Here is a 21356-nt window from a genome sequence, read left to right as displayed (position 1 = left end):
AGCTCACCTCCAAGATAGAATATAACATCAATTTTAAACTTTGTTGAGTAAATTTACATTTAAAACATTTAGAATTCTGTAAATTCTGAACTGTTACACCACTATCAAATTTCAAAAATATGCTTACCAACAAAATAATCATGTTCTTAAACTAAAGAATCCTCACTCAACTTAATAAGTGTATACATATATCACAAAATAAATGCTTAAATACATACATGAAATCTGAAATCCCCCCTCAGCATGGAACAAAGATCCTCTGCTACATCAGACATGCAGGGATGCAAAGTAGCAACCAATCTTGCATAAAATGGTAGCAAATCCAACCTGCAAAAGTTATATGTGATATGTGTAAAAGGAAAGACATACCAGAAATAATTCATTTTCAAATTTAAACTTTCTCAGATATAGTCATACGTTAAATGATTACGAAAAGTGATAATCATACATACATGCCTATTTCTTGCCATCATAATGAAGCATAGTAAGTATAATTTGCATTGTGAAAGTTTATTAATAATCTGGTATTTTCCATTCAGTGTATTTATTGCACATCCGCAATTTCACTGAGTATGTAATTTTGATAAAATATGAAACACTAAGTGAAGAAAACAATGTTTTGACATGACTAAAATTTTTAACAACATAACTGCTGAGTAACTGTGTATCTTACTAACAGCAACTTAAATAACGCAAAACAAAATCCTTTCAAACCATGTCCTTCATTCATCCAGGGCTAAGTTATCTAGAAAGCTCAATAACTGAAAAGGGGTAACCAATCACCAAAAGGTATCTGTTGTTGTTAGGTGCCATCAAGTTGGTTCTAACTCATAGTGACCCTACAGGACAGAGCAGAACTGCCCCATAGGAGTGAAGCGGCTGGTGGATCCAAACTGCTGACCTTTTTGTCAGCAGCCACTGCGCCACCAGGGCGGGCTCAAAAAGGCATCCAAAATAATACCATGATAGCCACACACTGACTTATATATCGTACTCAGTAGAACCCACCCAGATTTTCATACAGTGCCTATTTATTCTTAGTTTGGACAATAAATGGCAAACACGTGGCACTCGCGCACTCATGCTGCCACCCCCCTTCCGTATCACAGCACTGTTTCCACCAAACTTGGATGCAGCTCCAGAATCATGCGTAACACAGCACCCCAAGCAGCTATTACTAATCAGAATCAACATACAAGCCGAAATTTATTTTCCATTCTTGCTACAGACATTATTTATAAAACTTGAATACCCAATGATTTCACACTCTGCAGATGAGATGTGGAAGATTATAAGTAGTGAGGTAAAAGCTGCTATACTAATAGTAGCCAGTAATGGAAGCTGACGGTGAAGAAGAAAACCATAAAAATTAGACACGAGATAGCCTGAAGCCGTCTAGAAGGGAGACAAATAATCCTACAAGTCTAAATTATCTCTGAATGTATCATCGTATTACAGTATAATACATGAAAATGATTTGCTCATCAGGACAAAGTCTGCATATCATGAAAAGCTTACAACTGGGTAATGGACAGATGAAAGCCTCAGACAGAGGAAGGAACACACATGGAAAAAATAATCTTGAAAGGTGGAGTTAAAGGAATGAAATTGATTAAATTCAAACCTAAGAGCCTCAAAAACTTTGTATTCCTCTTCAGTCATTATAATTTCTAAAAAACACTCATCATTTATTTAGTACTTACTCATGTGCCAGGCCCTGTCTTAGGATTTTTATATACATTATTTAACTTGTTAATCCTTATAACCATCCTATGAGGTGGATATAATAATCATCATTTCACAAATAAGAGAATAAATGCTTAGGGAAGTAAAGAAGACAGTGGCTTTATAGTAGTACCTCAGTAACTTTTTTTTTTTTTAATGAATCATATCCTCCTTTAAAGAAACATCAAAAAGTACAACCCATTATATAAAGATTTGAATCAAAACATTTAACTTTACATCATTTTAAACGTTCACTTAAAAAGATTTTAAGCCTTTTATCAATTGAAGGTTAAGCTTCTGCCACACAGAAAAATGCATGTATGTGTGTTACATCACTCCTTGATGATATTACAAAAATGAGATATTCTTTTAAGTTGGAAACCCTGGTAGCATAGAGGGTAAGAGCTATGGCTGTTAACCAAAACCATGGCAGTTCGAATCCACCAGGCACTCCTTGGAAAGTATATGGGGCAGTTCTACTCTGTTCTATAGAGTTGCTATGAGTCGGAATCGACTCAACGGCAAAGGGTTTGGTGTTTTTTTTTTTTTTGGTCGTATAAAGTTACTTGACGGCAGCAGGTTTTTTGTAAGTTATTCACACAAATACGTAATAATTTTCTTGATGTCTATTCACTTGCCTGAAACAAATGAACCTTTAATTTTCTTGCATAATAGATTTATACTAGTATCAAATGTATTTTCTAATTTTAATTAGAGTACTAGGGTCTTTGTTTTTTTAATAGCCATTTTGAAAAAATACTTCATTTTTTTCTATTCATAATAAACTGCCAAATTCAAATATAGGATTCTATCCTAGATTCTAAAGCTCTTTATTGCCATGACTGAAGAGCAGACAAAAAACTAAGATATAAGAGTTGCGATCATGGGATAACAAAGAGCAGTACACTATGAGTCTGGAGAACCAGGTTCTAATTCTATCTCAAAAAATACTTCTGTGACTTCATAAACTGATCTGACCTCATCTCTTACTACTCTCTCTCTGCTCCAGTCACACTGGCCCCTCACTAATCCTTAACACATTAGGCAAGCTCTCTCCTCAGAGCCTTTGCACTATCTGTTTTCTTTAGCTGGAAGACTCTTTACCCAAATACCCATATTGCTTATTCCCTCACTAAAGTCAAGTTGTGGCTCACCCCCTCAATCAGACCTATTCTGAATATACTATTTAAAATGCAAACCACTCCATTCCAACCTTTTTCATTCCCTTTACCCTGCCCTATTTTTTAAACACAATTTACTGCCTTCTAACACATTGTATAATTTACTCATGTTTATTATCTTGTTTGTCACTCCTCCTCACTAGAATGGGAGTCTCCCGTTGAAGGTACCTTACTATTTACTAGCACCTAAAACGGTGACTACAACATAGGAGGTGCTCAATATATGTGTTGGATAAATGAAAATCTCTGTATCTCACTATTAAGCATATTACTAGCTTTTAGTCTAAAATATTCTTTACCATATTAAGGAAGCATCACTATATTTTAAAATAAGATTAAATTTTATGTTTTTCTAACAAAAGGTGGTTTATCAAATATCTTTTAAGCAATTTATGGAATAATCCTATGGTTTCTTATTTTTCCTACTGACATGACATATATTAATACAGCTTTCCTATTTTAAAGTATCCTTCCATTCCTAAGATCAATCTTCTTAGATCATGCTGGACTCTTTATTTTTAATATACTATAAATATGATCTGCTAGTGTATTACTTAGAATTTCTGTACCTACATTCAAAAGTGGGACTGGTCAATACTTTCAGCTTTCTTACTCTTGTTCAATTTCACCTACTTTTTCATACTATAAAATGGGAGTTTTCTACCCTTCTCTATGCTCTGGAACAGATGATACAGCAGAGAAATTATTTGTTCCATGAAAGACTGAAAGAACTCAATAAAGCTATCCAGTCTTGATCTATTTTATTGTCTTCCATGATCACTGGTCTGTGGGGGTATTGTATTTTGTCTTGACTCAATTTTGGAGTCCCCCCCGCCCCAAATTATCTGTTTCACTGAGATTTTCAAATATTTCTACATATGATCTGGCTCATTTCTTAAACTTTTATTAGGTTCTTTTCCTTTATATTTTCTAGATATTTCTCTATTTGGATTTTTCTAAGAACCAGCTCTTGAATTTTTAAAACTAATTTTATTCTTGGTTGTCTTTTTCAATAAAGTTTGAGATTATAACACTTAGCATCAAAAAGTTTTAAGCAAGTTATGTCATTTCCCTTTCATTTGTTTGCTCATCACTTTGCTTAATTTTTTAATTCTTCTTCCAATTAGCCCAATCTACTTCGAAACTTTCTCCCAGCTCCAAAACAAAGGCAGGTACAGCTACCCATTTTAAAGTAATGCAGTCTAAGCTATCTCTTCAGGCACAGATCAGTGAGCTAACAATTAAGGTCCATGCTTTCGGCTCTAATAGGATAAAAAAAAAAAAAAAAAAGGTTGAAGGATTCCAGAGGAGAACCTAGGTTTTTAGGGCTTTCCTGGTAGTCAGTTATCCTGGGTTTTGTTTCTTTTAGAATTGGCCACACAGAAGTAAAGTTAAAGACTCCATTTTCTTAGAATCCTCTACCCCTGTAAAACTGACCGAATCCTTCTCAAACTAAGAAGCTTCCAAAATTCTTCTTTTTCTATTACATCTTTTACAATTAAATGGATAGTTGAAATTAAATGTCACCCTGCGCTAAATCTTCAAGTTACCGTGATTGTCTGTTCATTCATATTCCACAAAGAACCCTTATGTTGTAAATAAGGTAATAAAATAAATTAAATGCTTGTTCAATGTTAGTCTTGCTTCAGCGTGCTTTTCTGCCTTCCTAAGAATGTGAGCCCAAAAGGGAATTAAGTGTTATGTGTTATATCAATCACATTAAAGTTATTAATGCACAAAATAAAAAATTTGATTAACGCAAAGAACAAATCGTGTTAAAATTTGAGCTAGATATACATTTCATCTTACTTGACTTTTCTGAAAAGCAGTTAGAAAGTAAGCTTAGATCTTTCTTTTAAAACCGGAACTCTAAGAATAATTATTTTTACTAACTTAGTTGAGTAAACCACTTACACTTTTTTTCCTTGAACAATAACAAAAACTTGTTTATATTTTCAAGGTCCCCTAAGTCATACATTTAAGTATACTACCAGCAGTTAATTATCATCAAATTGTAAATATCCATTCACTAATTCTAAGTAAGTAAGAAGAATTCAGAAACACACACGCTTTTGTCAGGGGAAGTGGGGGGAAAGAATTCTTACAGGTTTTTGTCTCCTAATCAATCAATTCTCTGAAAGAAACATCTAGATTTCTTTTTCTCTTTAAAATCTAAGGAATTTGACTGTTGAAACCTATCAATTTTATCTCTGTGCTCAAAATGCCTAGAAAAAAAAAGAACGTTGAAAAACACGGTCACAGTTGAATTAAAGAATACAAGGGATTTTCTTCATAGGAAACACTAAAGGAGAAAATGATGCCAAAAAGATGAAATATAATAAACAAAAGATTACGGTCATTTACTCTGAAATCGACAACTAAAATGCCCTGATAACTTTTTTCACAATATTGATGTTCCAATGCAACAGCACCATCAAGTGGCATAATGCACTAATAGCTACCAAAAAAATTCTTTCATAGATCCAAATTCAGTGAGAGGTAAGAGGTCTAATTTAGAACAGTCCCTCACAAAAACTCTAGTAAACTCTCATAAAAGCTGGATCATGAAAAGCTGTTTAAGAATTAAACGAAGCACTTCACATGTGAAGAGTATTCTGTTTATATTAATCTAAAGAGATTCTGAACATCCGCCTATTAAAACCTGGCTAAATGCATTTTTTTTTCTTTTTTTTTAAATGCATATGGTTTCAAAGTCACTAAAACCAATACCAGGCTAACCTTTATTTAAGACAAGAAACTAAAAGACTGTTAGGTACTTTCCTTGATTCTGAGTGACTTTAGGTTGAAAATTTTGCCACGGTGACGTGGCCTTCTGAGGTGCTAGGCATGTTCTGTATATTGATCCGGGTAATGGATACATATTTATACCTAAGAAGTATACACTTCTATGTGAAATTTCAATGATTGTGTGTATGTGTGTGGCTATATTTTAAATTATCTCTAAGATTATATGCAAATATCTAATTAAGGGATTTCTAATAGATTCGATTTCTGCGCAGTCCTTCAAATTAAGAGAATGAGAGATATAGCCTTTTGAGACTTTTTAAACCACTACTTAATTAAAGAAAGAAAACCACTGGAAGTTAAAACACTGCTTTAGATCAGGCCTTTAGAATTGTAAAGATTGACTATATCAAATTTTAAAACTTTTGTGCTGCAAATGACATCATCAAGGAAGTGAAAAGACAACTCACAGAATGGATGAAAGTATCTGCAAGTTATATATCCGTACCCAGAATATATAAAGAACTCTTACAACTAATAACAAAAATACAAATAAACCAACTAAAAAGGGAATACAGGCTATTCACAATAGCAAAAGGTAGAAACAACTTAAATGTCCATCAACAGTCACACAATGGAATATTCCACTGCTCAGCCATAAAGAGAAATGAAATCCTGATACCTGCTGCAACGTGGATGAACCCTGCATAATTATGCTTAGTGAAGTAAGTCAGTCACAAAAGGGCAAATATTGCAGGATCTCACCCATATGAAATATCTAGAGTAGGCAAGTGTATACAGACCATAGTTTATTAGTGGTTAACAGTGGTGGGAAGGAGGGAGAGAGGGGGAATATTGTTTAGGAAGCACTGAGTTTTTGTTTACAGTGATGGAAAATTTGGCAATGGATACTTGTGATAGTTACATAATATGATTAACATAACTGCAGTCACTAAACTGTATACATGAGAAATGCTGAATTGGCCAATCTTATACATTTTCAACAATAAAAAAAATTGGAAAATAGAAAAAAAGGAGGCAAAGGACTTGAACACACATTTCTTCAAAGAAAATGGCCAATAAACACATAAAATGATGCTCAACATCACAGTCATTGTGGTTGTGTGCATGGTCAATTCCGACTCATAATGACACTATAGGACAGAGCAGAGCTGCCCCCATAGAGTTGCCAATAAGTGACTGGTAGATTTGAGCTGCTGATCTTTTGATCAGCAGCCTGAGCTCTTAACAGGGAAATGCAAATCAAAGCCATGATAAGCTATCACTTCACATATACTCAGATGGCTACAAAAAAAAAAAAAAAATTGGACAGTAACTAGTATTAGCAAGGCTGTGGAGAAACGAGCCCTCAAAAGTTGCTGATGGGAAGGTAAATGTTGCAGCCACTGGGGAAAACATTTTGGCAGTTCCACAAAAAGTTAAAACATCAAGTTACATATGACCCAGCAATTCCACTCCTAGCTATATATCTAAGATAACTCAAAACACACGTCCACATCAAAACTTGTACACTAATATTTTTAGCAGCATTATTCATAACAGCCCAAAAGTGGAAACAACCCAAGTGCTCCTCGAAGATAAATGGATAAACAAAATGTGGTGTATCTAGGCAACAGAACACTATTCTGCCATAAAAAGGATACATGCTACAACATGGATGAACCTTGAAACCAAAGAAGCTTAGACACACAAACACAAATATTGTATGATTCCATATATATGAAATGTCCAGAATAGAACATTTTATAGACACAGAAAGATGACTAGTGGTTGTTTTGGGTCGGGGTGGGAGGTCTCCTCTCAGGAAAGGAGGAAATATATTGACCACCAAGAAATACAGGGCTTCTTTTAGGGGGAACAAAAATGTTCTAAAATTAGATCGTGGTAATGGTTGCACAACCCTATAAATATACTAAAAATCACTAAATTGTATGCTTTAAATGGGTGAGCTGTCTGATGTGAATTATATCTCAATAAAGCCAATTAAAAAAAAAAAGAATTACAAAGAACCTTAAGAGTTTTCTAGTTCAATCTTTCCTAAACCAAACTATACAGACCAGGTAAAACAGCTGAATTTTCTACCATGGGCTATAAACATATATACCTTTGGGGCCTCATGTTGCAGGTACTCAAATAAGTATTAAGTAATTAATTATTGTTTTGTTACTACATTTTTTGTCAGCTCGGACTGGATGGGTTGGATGGATGGAAGAGGGGATTCTAGCCATAGAAAAAATAAGGAGGGTTGGATGGGGGGAGCAGAATGTCACAGAAAGACAGAGGTGCAGCTTTACGGAAGGAGTACTAAGGAATCTAGACGGCTGTTTAAAAACAAAACAAACAGTAAACGTTCACTTGAAGCTTAATAAAAGTTAATAAACAAACAAACAAACCTGTTGCCAGCAAATCAATTCCGACTCATAGCAACCCTATAGGACAGTGCAGAACTGCCCTACAGGGTTTCCAAGGATCAGCTGATGATCCGAACTTTTGGTTAACTACCTTTTGGTTAACTGCTATAGCACTTAACCACTGTGCCCAGTAAGGCTAGGGTGCTAAAGGAAGGTGATAAAAAGTATTTCCTTGCCCCTCTTTCTCCAAAGTGGCCTACCTTGCTGCTAAATCCAGAGGGTTCAAAGACTTACTTGCTTCTCTTAATACCTCCTAACTGGCTATCAGGTGAATACTCCCTCTAAACCCAACCCTCCTGCTCTCCCTCCCTCTTTGCCCCTTCCCTTGAAGGCTGTCATCTCTATTACTCAAAAGATAGAGGAAGGTTTATGAGCAATGGGGGCTGGACGGAGGGGGATGAGAAACCTGCAGAATGACAGGGGACTTACTGGCACTTGACTCTTATCTTTCTACCCCAGCCTCCCAAGGACCAAGCCCCTTTCTTCCACGTCTTGCTAGTAGGGTAAAATGACATGTGAGGGTTAAAGACAAAAGAAGATCTTCAAAATTAAATGTTTTTCAGATCAATAAATATATACAGCCAACCAGGAAACATCAATTTGGTCCAACTCTCTCCTTAATACCCCATTTTACAGATTTGAAAACAGAGGCTTAGGCCTTCCAAATCAATAAGGAACATTAAAAAGACTGAGAATTTTATTTAAACACAGATATTTATTTTGTTGATTTAGAAAAGGTTACAGAGAGTACACTATTAACACTAGAAATGAAAAAAAATCAGAAATCTACTCTTACACAAATTTGCAATTTTGATACAATTCAACTGATTAAGATTTACATAAAATATAGAAATATCAGTAAAAGTAAAAGCTACATATAAATTACATCCATCAACACTGTCCTCTACCAGCCAAACCATAATGAATATTTCCTGTGTTGTTTCAATAAGATAACTTAATACAGAAATAAAAAGCTAATGATTATAAACAAATCTTAAGATCATTTATGGTAGAATTGAGGCCAAAAAGTATTAAGTAAGACGAACAACACTTCATAAGGATAAGTGGTACACCAAACACAACAGCAACATTCAGGAAGCTAAAATCATGGTAGAAATGAATAAGCAGCAGTAGCAGTCACTGGAGCCCTGGTGGCGCCGTGGTTAAGAGCTTGGCTGCTAACCAAAAGGTCAGCAGTTCCAATCTACCAGCCGCTCTTTGGAAACCCTATGGGGCAATTCTACTTTGTCCTGTAGGGTCACCAGGAGTCGGAATCGACTCGACAGCAATGGGTTTGTTTCTTGGTGGGCTCAGCAGTCATTAATTTACTTCTATCAATCCATGATTCCTAAGCAAGTGGACTAAAAAAGGAAATTGAAGGCCTTAATAAAACTGTTAACTTAATAATAATATATAGAGCTGGTCAATACATTTAACAAAGAATATGCCTTTTGTTTTAATGTCCATGAAAACTGACAATATAAAGCCATGAAGGAAACTACAGAGAATTCCAAAAAGTAAAAATAACAGCATTCTCTACTTACAATTCAATAAAAGTATGGACTGTCAACAAACTCAGAAAGAAAAAAAGCCCCCCAACTGAAAATTTCAAAACTCACACAAACAACTCTTGGGTCACAAAGGAAATAAACTAAAATTGCAAAATTTCTAAAACAAAAGTAGAAATATCACATCACAACTAAGAGACCTTGCTAAAACTATGCTCAGAAAAGGAACAAAATAAATGAAAAAAAAAAAATTTTTTTTTAAAGATAAAATCCAAAAATAATGAGTAATAGTGAAACAGGAGCATAAATAATCAACCAACCTAAAAGCTGGTTTTCTGGTGAAAAAAAAAGTCAAATAGACAAACCATTATCTAATAAAATCAAGAGACCAAAAAAAAAAAAAGGAGGATGTATAAATATGGCACTGTTTGTAATTTCTTTTTTTTTTGTAATAGTAAGAGATTAGAATGTCTGAAATGGTTAAACAAATTACATTCATAAAAGGAAACACCACAGCTTTAAAAGAACAAGGGAATTCTTTACGTACTGATATGAAGAGACATCCAAGATAGACTGTTAAGTGAAAAATGTAAAGTTCGGAACAATACATATAATACGCTGCCCTTTGTGTAATAAAAAGAAAATATAAGAATCTATAATTGTATTTTCTTGTACATGTTAAAAAAAAAAGTCTTTGGAAGGATACAGGAGAACAAAGACTGTGACAAGACAGTGATTTCCTGTTTGGAGGAACAGAAACTGGGTAGATGGGGAGACAGGATTGGAAAGATACTTTTCACCATGTAATGTTCTAAAGTGACAAAAAGCAAAATGTTTTTAAGTTTTAAAGTTCTGGGAAAAAAAGATGTCACTTTGGGGACTAAGGTGCACCTGACCCAAGCCATGGTACTTTCAATCACCTCATCTGCACACAAAAGCTGGACAATGAATAAGGAAGACCAAAGAAGAATTGATGCCTTTGAACTGCAGCGTTGGTGAAGGATATTGAATATACCATGGACTGCCAGAAGAAAGAACAAATGTGTATTGGAAGAAGTACAGCCAGGGTGCTCCCTGGAAATAAGGATGGTGAGACTTTGTCTCACATAATTTGCCCATGTTATCAGGAGGGAACAGTCCCTGGAGAAGGCCATCATGTCGGTAAGGTAAAAAACAAACAAACAAACAAAAGACAAAAAAACCCGCTGCCACTCGGTTGATTCCAACTCATTGCGACCCTATAGGACAGAGCAGAACGGCCTCCTAGGGTTTCCAAGGAGCTCCTGATGGATTCGAACTGCTGACCTTTCTGGTTAGCAGCCATAGCTCTTAACCACTTTGCCACCAGCATTTCATGGTAATGTAAAGGGTCAGTAAAAAAGAGGAAGACCCTCAAAGAGATGGACTGACACAGTGGCTGCAACAATGGGCTCACACACAGCAACAACTGTGAGGATGGCACAGGACCAGGCAGTGTTTCATTCCGTTGTACACAGGGTCTCTGTGAGTTGGAACCGACTCGACAGCAGCTAACAACGATAATGTTTTATACTTCCGGGGTTTTTAGCCATGTGAATATGTTACCTATTTTTAAAATAAATTAATTCATCAAATATTTTCAAATATGTACTGTGTGCCAAATACAAATATGCTTGGTGCTAGAGATACACAATCTGAAAACACACAGTTCTCCCTCTCCAAAATTGTGTAATTTTTATAGTTTGGTAGGGATACGGTCCTCCTTCTCAGACAGCTTTCAGGTTTTATAGTTTGGTAGGAATACAGCAAACCCACAAGTGGGATATAAAGTGCACAATTCTTCATATGAAGACATACGGTCAAAGTGATATAAAAAAGCACCTTTATCTAATAAGGGAAATAAAGAAGGTTTTTCAGAGAAGGCAGCTCCTAGGCTAAGACTTAAAGTGTGAACAAGACTTGAAGTGTGAATCGGAGATTTTCAGTGAAAAATAAAGGCTATCTCAAACCAAGTAGGAAGCAGAGGCATGGAAGGAGAGAGAGCAAATACCCAAGAAATCATTGTATATAAGGATTTTCAAGTGGAAGAGTAGCTAGAATTGAGGCGGAAAAAGTTGAAAACTAGCATTAAAAACTATGTTATATAATTTCATCACCTAGCAGGCACTAAAGAGTCCTGGTGGTGCAGTGCTTAAGAGCTCAGCTGCTAGCCAAAAGGTCGGCAGTTCAAATCCACCAGCTGCTCCTTGGAAACCCTGTGGGGCAGTTCTACTCTGTCCCATAGGGTTGCTATGAGTCGCAATTGACTTGATGGCAACAGATTTTGGTTATCAGGCACTGTACTAAGTGCTGGGGATAAAGAGGTATATATGTCCTCTTTCCTGAAGCTTGCAGTCCTGTGGGCAATGTCTAAGGAGACCAAGAAAGAGGTTTTTGCAATAGTTTGATGCCATGATCTTTCCTGCCTCTGACACTTCACACACGCTATTGCCTCTATCAAAAATGTTCTCTCTACATTCATCACCCATTCCTAGTCCAGCTAACTCCTTCCTCAGGACTGAGGTTAAAGGAACCTCATTCCAGGAAATCTTCTCTGACCTCCCCAATTAAATCAATTAGTTTCACCTGCTACAGACTCCAGAGTATGCTGTGCTTCTTTTCGTGGTAGCTGCACTTAGAATTACTTATCTCTCTTCTTCTCCGAATTGCATACAAGAGCCAAGCCTGTCTTATTCACCACTGTATCCCTAGCACTAATCACAGTACTTGGCACCCAGTGGACCCTTAATGAATGTTATTTAATGAATGAATAAATTTTAGAACATAATTTTTCCCAATAATCTAAATTTTATTTATACATTTTAGGTATATAAGACTGTGGTCTTTTCCTCATGGCTCAAGAATACATTTTAAGTACTTCCATTTCTTTTTTAAAATACTTTTTCCCTCCTCTCATACCACGAATTGTCACTTCCTACTGCTTTCAAGTCTATGTTTCTAGCAGATTGCAACTGCTTTTAATTTGCAGCTTTTCATCTGCTGGGCTAGGCAGATGAACTCACCTATAAAGGATATCACTGGCATAACACCAAATAATAGTACACAGTTTTTGAGGGTTGTTTTTTTTAGGTTGGTTGTGAAGTAGGGTAGAAGAGGAATACAGGGAGTGAAGATGCTCTGTTATAAGTAGACTATTTAAACATTACTGCATGGTTTCTTTTGTTAATTGAGCCTTTTATTTTTGCTAACTTTGCTTTATTCCATGTTATAAATATGCTAATAATGATAACAGAATAAAAATAAGTTAATTGTTACTATGAGTTTCTTCATTCAAATGAATAGGAGGGTAATATAAAAGTAAACATTCCGTTGTAGAAGGTAAAGAAAAGAATCACCTGAAAAAAAATTAGATCAGGGTACTAAAGAAAAAAAAATTTTATTTCCATCAATCCAAGGTATACACTTTTTCCCATTTTCACATACATGAAAATGGAATGTGTCTCACAAAGCCTTGAAATTAATTGGCAATAATATTTTCTTAGTTGTACATAAAGTAAGGGTGTAACTTAATGCAGTATACAAGCCTACAATGTAAACATATTCATCCATGTGTCATATTTCTCACCTAGATAATTCCCTCTCATCTCACTAAAATGAAAAATCAATGCTCACATTAATGTTGTGATTAAGATATAAAAACTAATATAAAAGATGAAAGTACTGATTTGGCTTCACTGAGAAACCTTACCATTATTAAGATATCATTAGTTTTAGTAAATAAAAAGCATTCTCAGTTTACTTTTGAAGTGAAAACTAATACAATAGAACTTCATTTATATGGACCAAATAAAAATTTTGCTGAAAAAAATCTTCAGTGAAATCCCTCAAAATCCTCACTTTTTGGGGAAAGTATCTTAGCTGAATTGTATGTCATCATCCTAACAGTTAAAAAAATGTTTAATTAATCACTGAATAAATAGAAAAATTTCTAGGTTAATCTCTTCAATCTCCTCCAGGTTTCCAAGGTCAACAGTCTATGAGTGATTCTGAAATTTGCAGGTAAAGCAGGGATTTTAACGCAGTGGAGTAAAGAGCACTGGAATTCTCTGAAAGCGAAATGCAACTGAATATGCTTCCTGAATTACCAGCAACAAAATCACTACTGTGACTTCAAGTTCTGTTCAATGAATCTCTGAGCAGGCTATCTTAGCCCAACTATCAAAATCACCCACGTAACTTGAAAATTTTCATTTAAACACAACTGCAAGAATTAGATACGGTACTACTGAATTAGTCTGACCTTTACACAAAATAAAAACTCTCCAAAAAATGTACATACCGTTTATTACTTTTTCTCCTCAGAGGCAAAAAGGTAAATCAATTTCTTCTAGCAATTATTAAGTTATTATTATTATTAAACATTTTCTCTTAAAATAACAGGTAAGCATCATGAGGAAATACTTCCATTACAGCTAACAAAAATCAGTGAGAACCAAGCTTTAGAAAATATGCTAATAATGGGATGGATGGCTGTTGATTAAAAATCAAAAGACAAATACTATTTAAAGAGATAATTAAATGAGAACTTTGGTCTTAAAACCATCACTGCAGAAGAAAAAAAATGAACAAATCACTCTTTTTAATAAATACGTACCTCTGTCTAGGAACTATGAAGAGTGCTCGTACCAGCTTCTTCCTATTTGCTTTTGTGTTCATGTTCATGCAAAAATCCATTGCTGCCTATAGGAGAAAAAGCAAACTTTTTTTCTCTAAGAAAAAAAAAAACAGCCTCAATTTAGCTACTGAAAGCAGAAACTCTGCCTACTATAATGGATTTCTACTTGTTCCTAAACATTTCAAAATGGTTGTAAGACACTACTATCATAAACATGCTAAACTAAAAGATGACTAGGCTTAAAGTCCTCTCCCTTTACATAATTAAAAATAAACGCTTCATAAAGCTTTTTACTTGCAACCTAGAATTGGGAATGGAATTTCAAGTGGGTATCATAAAGATTTACCACGAGATGTTTGGCAAATAATTTTATGAAAAATGCAATCAATGCCTTTGGTCTCATTAAAATCACATAAATCAATGTTAATATTAGGAAAGTTTACTGGTGAACTAGAAAGTAGTAAGAATATTAACGAGGAGCCAAAATAATTACTAATGCTAGTAAGAATAATCAAAAGAAATAAAGATAACTAGGTATGACAGAGAAGCAAACATTATTCATAGGAACCTGTATGAATAAAATGTACCCCAACACTGACTACAATGGCTTGGTGCTGACAATCAGATTTGGTAACTGAAACTAGAGAAACCACATCATAAGAGTAAAATGAATACCCACAATTGTTATTTAGTATGGCAATCCACTGTTTATATTTTAAGAAGAAAAGTATGTCTAATATTTCATCAATATGTTTAGTATCTAGAATAAATATAAAAAAGCTATTCAGGAAGATATATGTCCTGAAAAGTCTCTGGAAAACTAAAATATGAGTAATCGGTGTTTTAAAAATACAAGCATATATATCCAAAGAATTTTAAAAGATTTTTGGTGTATTTAGTTTAAGAAAACAACAAGTTTAAGTTATACTATAAAAGGGAATAACCTATTATCAGTCTTTTAAGTATCTCAAATATTTTCTTTCCATAGGTCCACATGATCAGTTTGTCATTAATATCAATCCTTACGTAGATATGAGGATCAAACAAAAAACATTCTCAGATTTCCCTAAACTGTAAAAGACTTCTACTATTCAATAAACAGTGAACAGTGATACACTGAAATAGCTCCCATTTGATTAAAATTTCTGATGAAATGTTACAGGTTCCTGTGAATAATCTTTGCCTCTCTCACAACTCATGTAATAAGATTCAAAACTAATGACTCGGAGTTTCAATCTCGGTGAATACTTCCAGGGAAACTGTAACTCACACTGAAAGTATGCACCAAGATTGGAACTCTGCATCAACATTAGTGGAGAAGGTAAAACTACTTTGATGGTTATGAGGGTGAGAAGGGAAAGAGAGGGGAATTCACTAACTAGATAGTAGACAAGAATTATCTTAGGTGAAAGCAAGGACAACACACAATACAGGAGAAGTCAGCACAACTGGACTAAAACAAAAGCTAAGAAGTTTCCTGAACTCGACCAAACACTTGCGGGATAGAGTAGCTGAGGCTGGGGTCTGAGGACCATGGTTTCAGGGAACATCTAAGTCAACTGGCATAACAAAGCTTATTAAGAAAATGTTCTGCATTCCTCTTTGGTGAGTGGCATCTGGGGTTTTAAAAGCTTGTGAGTGGCCATCTAAGATGCATCAATTGGTCCCAAAGCATTTGAAGCAAAGAAGAATGAAGAACACCAAAGACACAAGGAAAGTATTACCCCAAGAGACAAAAGGGCCACATAAACCAAAAACTCCATCAGCCTGAGACCAGGAGAACTAGATGGTGCCCAGCTACCACCAATGACTGCCTTGACAGGGAACACAACAGAGAGTCCCTGATGGAGCAGAGGGGGAGAAAAGTATGGAGCAGAACTCAAATTCACAAAAAAGACCAGACTTAATGGTCTGACTGAGACTGGAGGAATCCCTGAAGCCATGGCCCCCAGATGCTCTGTTAACCCAGAGCTAAAACTATTCCCAAAGCCCACTCTCAGTTTAAGCAGATACAGGAGACCAAATGGGCGGCTCCTGTGCGGAGACAGGATGAGAAGGCAGGGAAGGAAAGAACCTGGTTGGATGGACACGGGAAACCCGGGGTGGAAAGGGGGAGCGTGCTGTCACATTATAGGGATTGCAACTAGTGTCACATAACAATATGTGTATAAGTTTTTGTATGAGAAATTAACTTAAGCTATAAATTTTTACCTAAATGTGTCTTTAAGTTTTTTCTTCTGCTTTGAAAAGGGTATAACAAATGTTACTAAACTGTTTGCTCTCAAGTCAATTCTGACTCATGGTAACCCCATGTGTGTCAGAATAGAACTGGGCTCCATAGGGTTTCCAATGGCTCATTTTTCTGAACTAGATTGCTAGGCCTTTCTTCTAAGGGACCTCTGAATGGACTTGAACCACCAACCTTGTGGTTACCAGCAGAGTGTTTAATCATTTGTGCCACCCAGGGAGGTCAATAAATGTTACTAAAACTTACATTTTATAACATTAAAGGTTATTACAGCTAATAAGAATAAAAAAGAAAACCTGAAAATTACAGACTATAGCTACAGGGTTGGTCACAAAAAAAACTCTCAAATCAACATTTTTGAGAAAGACAATATTAAGAAAAATGTCAAACTGCTAATAATATCCTATTTTCAACATAAATTAGCAAACGGACTAAAAATAAAATGTATGTCAGTAACTGTTTTTGAACATTATCCATTAAAATATATACTTACTTTGCACAATCTACTGAATGAATTTTATGAAAGTAGAAAAGGAAATACTTTTCTTACCATAATAGTCAAAGGCCAACTGGATGCAAAAAATACTATAAATGTTCAAGAAACTCTCTACAGAGGAGTTTGTAATACATGTTACTGCTTGGTACATGCATGTGGTTTAGTTAATATGTAGAATAAATGAATAAAAGACTACATGAGTGGTAAAACTGCCTGACTGAATGAGAAAAAATTTTTTTTTTTAAAGTTTCACATGTATATACATTCTTTGACTACTTAAGAATTTACTAAGAATGGAAACAAAAGTCACAAACCTTGGTGGTGTCCTTTTGCCTAGGTTACAACTGCTGTTGGACAACTCAAAAAGCAGTTTTTTGAAAATTTGTTTCAACATGTTTCAGATAAACAAAAGACACAGTTCAAAAGTCACTTTTTACTTTATTAAGTAAAAATAAATTCAATCAACTATAATCAATCAAATTCATGAAGAAATAATCATCACCACGAATGACACTGCCCACAGAAGTTACCTAAAAGAATACTTCACTTTGGGTTATGTGGTATGTATGGGTAAAAACAATCAGAGAGACTGAAAAGGAAAATGCAAGCACATTAAAAACTGAAAAGCTAAAACTGAACTGCTTGAGAGTGAATATCCACAAAAACAATTTACTGCAGAGTCCCTGCTAAGGGAATGGTCACATTTACTGCTTAAGAACTAACATCTAGGAAAATACTCATATAGGCCTAATGAAATACAGGAGGAATTTCATACTGCCTAGCTTCATACTTGTAATTTTGTTTTTAAAAATGTAATACCTATTTCTTTAGTCTACTGGAGGAAAAGAACTGATATTCACAGTCCCATAAAAAATCTTGATGCTAGTAACACAAAGTTGACTAAGCAAGCAAATTCTTTTATTACTTTGGTATACAACTTAAGCTTGATGGCTTAAAACTAGGGGGCAGGGGGAGTCAGTCAATCCACATGGTAAGAACTATAGATGAATTCATGTATACAGATAAGTACAATATATACACAGATAAAATCAGATATCCAGATCATCTTAGGATTCTGCCTCTACAATCTTAGGGCTGTCTTTTAACCTATCGGCCATAAAATGAGGGACTAAGACCAGGTCATTTCTAAGACTATATATATATATATATATTTTTTAAGAATCTATTTGGTTTTACAACTCTTTTTGTTGCTAAAAATTTGACATAAGGTTAACAGCTACATAATCATTGAATTCAAAAAATGCTCAGATTTTTCTACCTACTTCATAAACTCTCTTCTCTGTTATGCCATCTGGACCTCTGCCAACATACCAAAAAAAATCAAACCCATTGCCATCGAGTCAATTCCAACTCATAGCGACCCTATACAACAGAGTAGAACTGTCCCATAGTGTTTCCAAGGAGCGCCTCGTGGATTAGAACTGCCGACCTTTTGGTTAGCAGCCATAACTCTTCACCACTATGCTATCAGGGTTTCCCTGCCTACATATATGGGTGATACTCCTTTCATAAGGAAGCTGATTCACAGAGAACTGACTGGGGTCCAAAAGGACGAGCTGGCCCCCCATTTTTCATCTGGCCTTCAAAGAGATAACTCAAAATTTAATATGTGGTCACTGCTGGCAACAACTCTTAAAAATATTGAGTCCTAGAGGATACATTTCAACAGTATGACCTGAAATTCATAACAATAATGTTTAGTATACAAAACCAATGAAATCCTTCCACCTTCAACTTTTATGATAGCATTCAAAATGTAGTGTAGGGGTGGAGCAGGAATGTCAAGGTATTTTTCCTTCATGCTCTGTTTATATCCAATGAATATATAGACATTTAGCATGGGACAGATTCGATCAAATCCAAAAATTAGAAAAACAATCAAGCAATTAAGAGATGGTTTCTGTCACATTCTATGTAAGAAAGAAAAAGGAGACTATCTCTTGAAAGAGCAGAAATAAATTCTGTATTTACTGAATTTTTGAAAACTAAACAATGACACTGCCAACAACCTTTTGGTTCGCAGCCGTAGCACTTAACCACTACACCACCAGGGTTTCCTTTTTGTTTTGTTTTTGTGTGTAAACAATGACCTAATCACTCCAGAACTAAGTCAATTGGGAAGTACAGTTTAAAGTCTATTTGATTACATGTATCTGTACCGAAATACATCTAAATTATCCGAAGAAGTGACAAGTAGAAAAAAATCTAACTTTTTTAAGGGGACCCTCAAAGCATTATGAAAAAAAAGACAAAAGACTACAGTGCACTGTGACCAGAGAAAGCTCTAAAGCAATGGTTTTTAAACTCTTGGTCTCAAGAGTCCTTTATACTCCTAAAAACTATTAAGGATCCAAAGAGCTTTGTTTACGTGGGTTATGTCAACTAGCATTTAGTGTACAAGAAATTAAAACAAATTTTAAAAATAGTAAATCATTTAAAATAGCAATAATCTATTACTTGTTAATGTTTCGTAAAAAAAAAAAACCGTTTTTCAAAATAAAAAATAATTTAGTGAAAAGAGTAGCACTGTTTTAGAAGATACCTATATTTTCAAGTCTATTTATACATTCGATCTGTTGCAACGTGTTGTTTTGAATGAAGTATATGAAGAAAATCCAGCTTCACATGTACATGTAGCTGGGAAAGGGAGGTGTATCATACTGTACAGTGACACCAGACTGTTGTCAAGGATTTCATCAGTGCCCACGGATGCAGCAGTCAAGAAATCAAATGGCGCATTCCAATCAAACAACATATTGCACTGGGCAAATCTGATGCAAAAGACCTCTTTCGAGTATGAAAAAAGCAAAGACGTCATTCTCAGGACTAAGGTGTGCCTGACCCACGCCATGGTATTTTCAATCTCCTCATATACATGCAAAAGCTGGACAATGAACGAGGAAGAACTGGTGAAGACTACATGGTGAATATACCATGGACTGCCAGAGGAACGAACAAATCTGTCTTAGAAGAAGTACAGCCAGAATGCTCCTCAGAAGCAAGGATGGTTAGAATTCGCCTCACACGCTCTGGACATGTTATGAGGACAGCATCATGCTTAGTTAAAGTAGAAGCATCAGCGAAAAAGAGGAAGACCCTCAACACGATGGACTGACACAGTGGCTGCAACAATGGGCTCAAACATAGTAACAATTGTGAAGATGGCACAGGACAGGACAGTGCTTTATTATGTTGTACACAGGGTTGTTATGAGTTGGAACAGTCTCAACGGCACCTAACAATGACTGTAGATATTCTTTTTGATACCACACCAAAAGTTAAAAAGTGGTAGTGTCTTAAGGGTTAGTTGCAATTTAGAATTTGAAACTGTATCAATAAACTTCTCATTAAAGTTAGAATCTTAAATTTAATCTAAATGAAAATGCATTTGTCTGTCTTGCACTTTAATGGATTTTAACATACATGCATGATTTTGTAAAACTGTGTAGTGGTCGTTTGGGAAATATTGGTTCACTGAGCTATGCAGATAATATTTAAAAATTACGTCTTTAATATTACCACCAATGTCATCAGAAAAGTCTCATCAATAAAGTCTCTTTGGAGAGGTATCGGGAAGCTGTCAAACTTACAGTTGATGGATATAAGTTTTCCAAAATTCTAATTTTCATTGAAAACTCAAACGTGATCACTGGGAATACACACTATTAGTTGTTTTCCTTGAAGTGACAGGTTCGCTGTGTTCATTTTAGAAAATTGTCTGCTAAATACCCAAGTCTGAAAAACCACAATTTGTCCATCAGTTCTTCCAGGTAAAAATTACATTCTATGAAGAAAGTGCGTACTTCAGATTGCAGCTCCAACTATTACACAAGTGCTTTTTTCTTGAGACAATCTTCAGGCAGGAGAAGTGCTTTATGTGTACTTCCCATTTTATCAAAGATTAGTAATAAAATCACTAATTTTTATTGATTCATCAAGGAGATTCTTGGGTGAAATTGCCTTTTTTTTTTTTTTTAACAGCAAATGCAGAGCAGTGAAGAATACAATGACTACTACCATAGTTTGGTACCACTGTCTTGATTCGTGCTAAAATGCCATGCCAGCAATTTTACCCATCACTTTTGTAAATGCCAAAAACAGCAAAAAAGGTAAAGACATCTTAGTGTTATGATTAAAAGACTTTTGATCCTACAGACCACCTGAGAGTGTCCTGGAACCACCAGAGGTCCACAGACCTTACTTTAAGAATTTCTAAACAGTATTTTGCAAACTGGAGGGTTCCTATGTGAAGGATAGAGGTGTCAAGCCAAAAGGATTCCAGAGCAAGCTCCATCCCCAATGACTGCCATCTATGAACTGGCTCTAATTTTATCTGTGTTTATACT

At 35.2% G+C, this 21356-nt stretch overlaps 1 protein-coding gene across 2 annotated transcripts in view; it reads right to left on the bottom strand.

The window, feature by feature from the left end:
- Positions 1-21356, bottom strand: part of UPF2 (UPF2 regulator of nonsense mediated mRNA decay) — a 138648-nt gene that overhangs the window by 74120 nt on the left and 43172 nt on the right. For both annotated transcript variants that reach the window (XM_049885059.1, XM_049885061.1), the window contains exons 8-9: positions 14225-14310; positions 219-327 (exon numbers count right to left, since the gene is read on the bottom strand). In XM_049885059.1, the coding sequence (XP_049741016.1) occupies positions 219-327; positions 14225-14310 (195 nt within the window). The remainder of the gene's footprint in view (positions 1-218; positions 328-14224; positions 14311-21356) is intronic.

Source organism: Elephas maximus, chromosome 4 (assembly GCF_024166365.1).
Source record: "Elephas maximus indicus isolate mEleMax1 chromosome 4, mEleMax1 primary haplotype, whole genome shotgun sequence".
NCBI classification, from domain to species: domain Eukaryota; kingdom Metazoa; phylum Chordata; class Mammalia; order Proboscidea; family Elephantidae; genus Elephas; species Elephas maximus.
The sequence above is the reverse complement of the archived record's forward strand: the minus strand, read 5'-3'. Positions and strand labels throughout refer to the sequence as shown.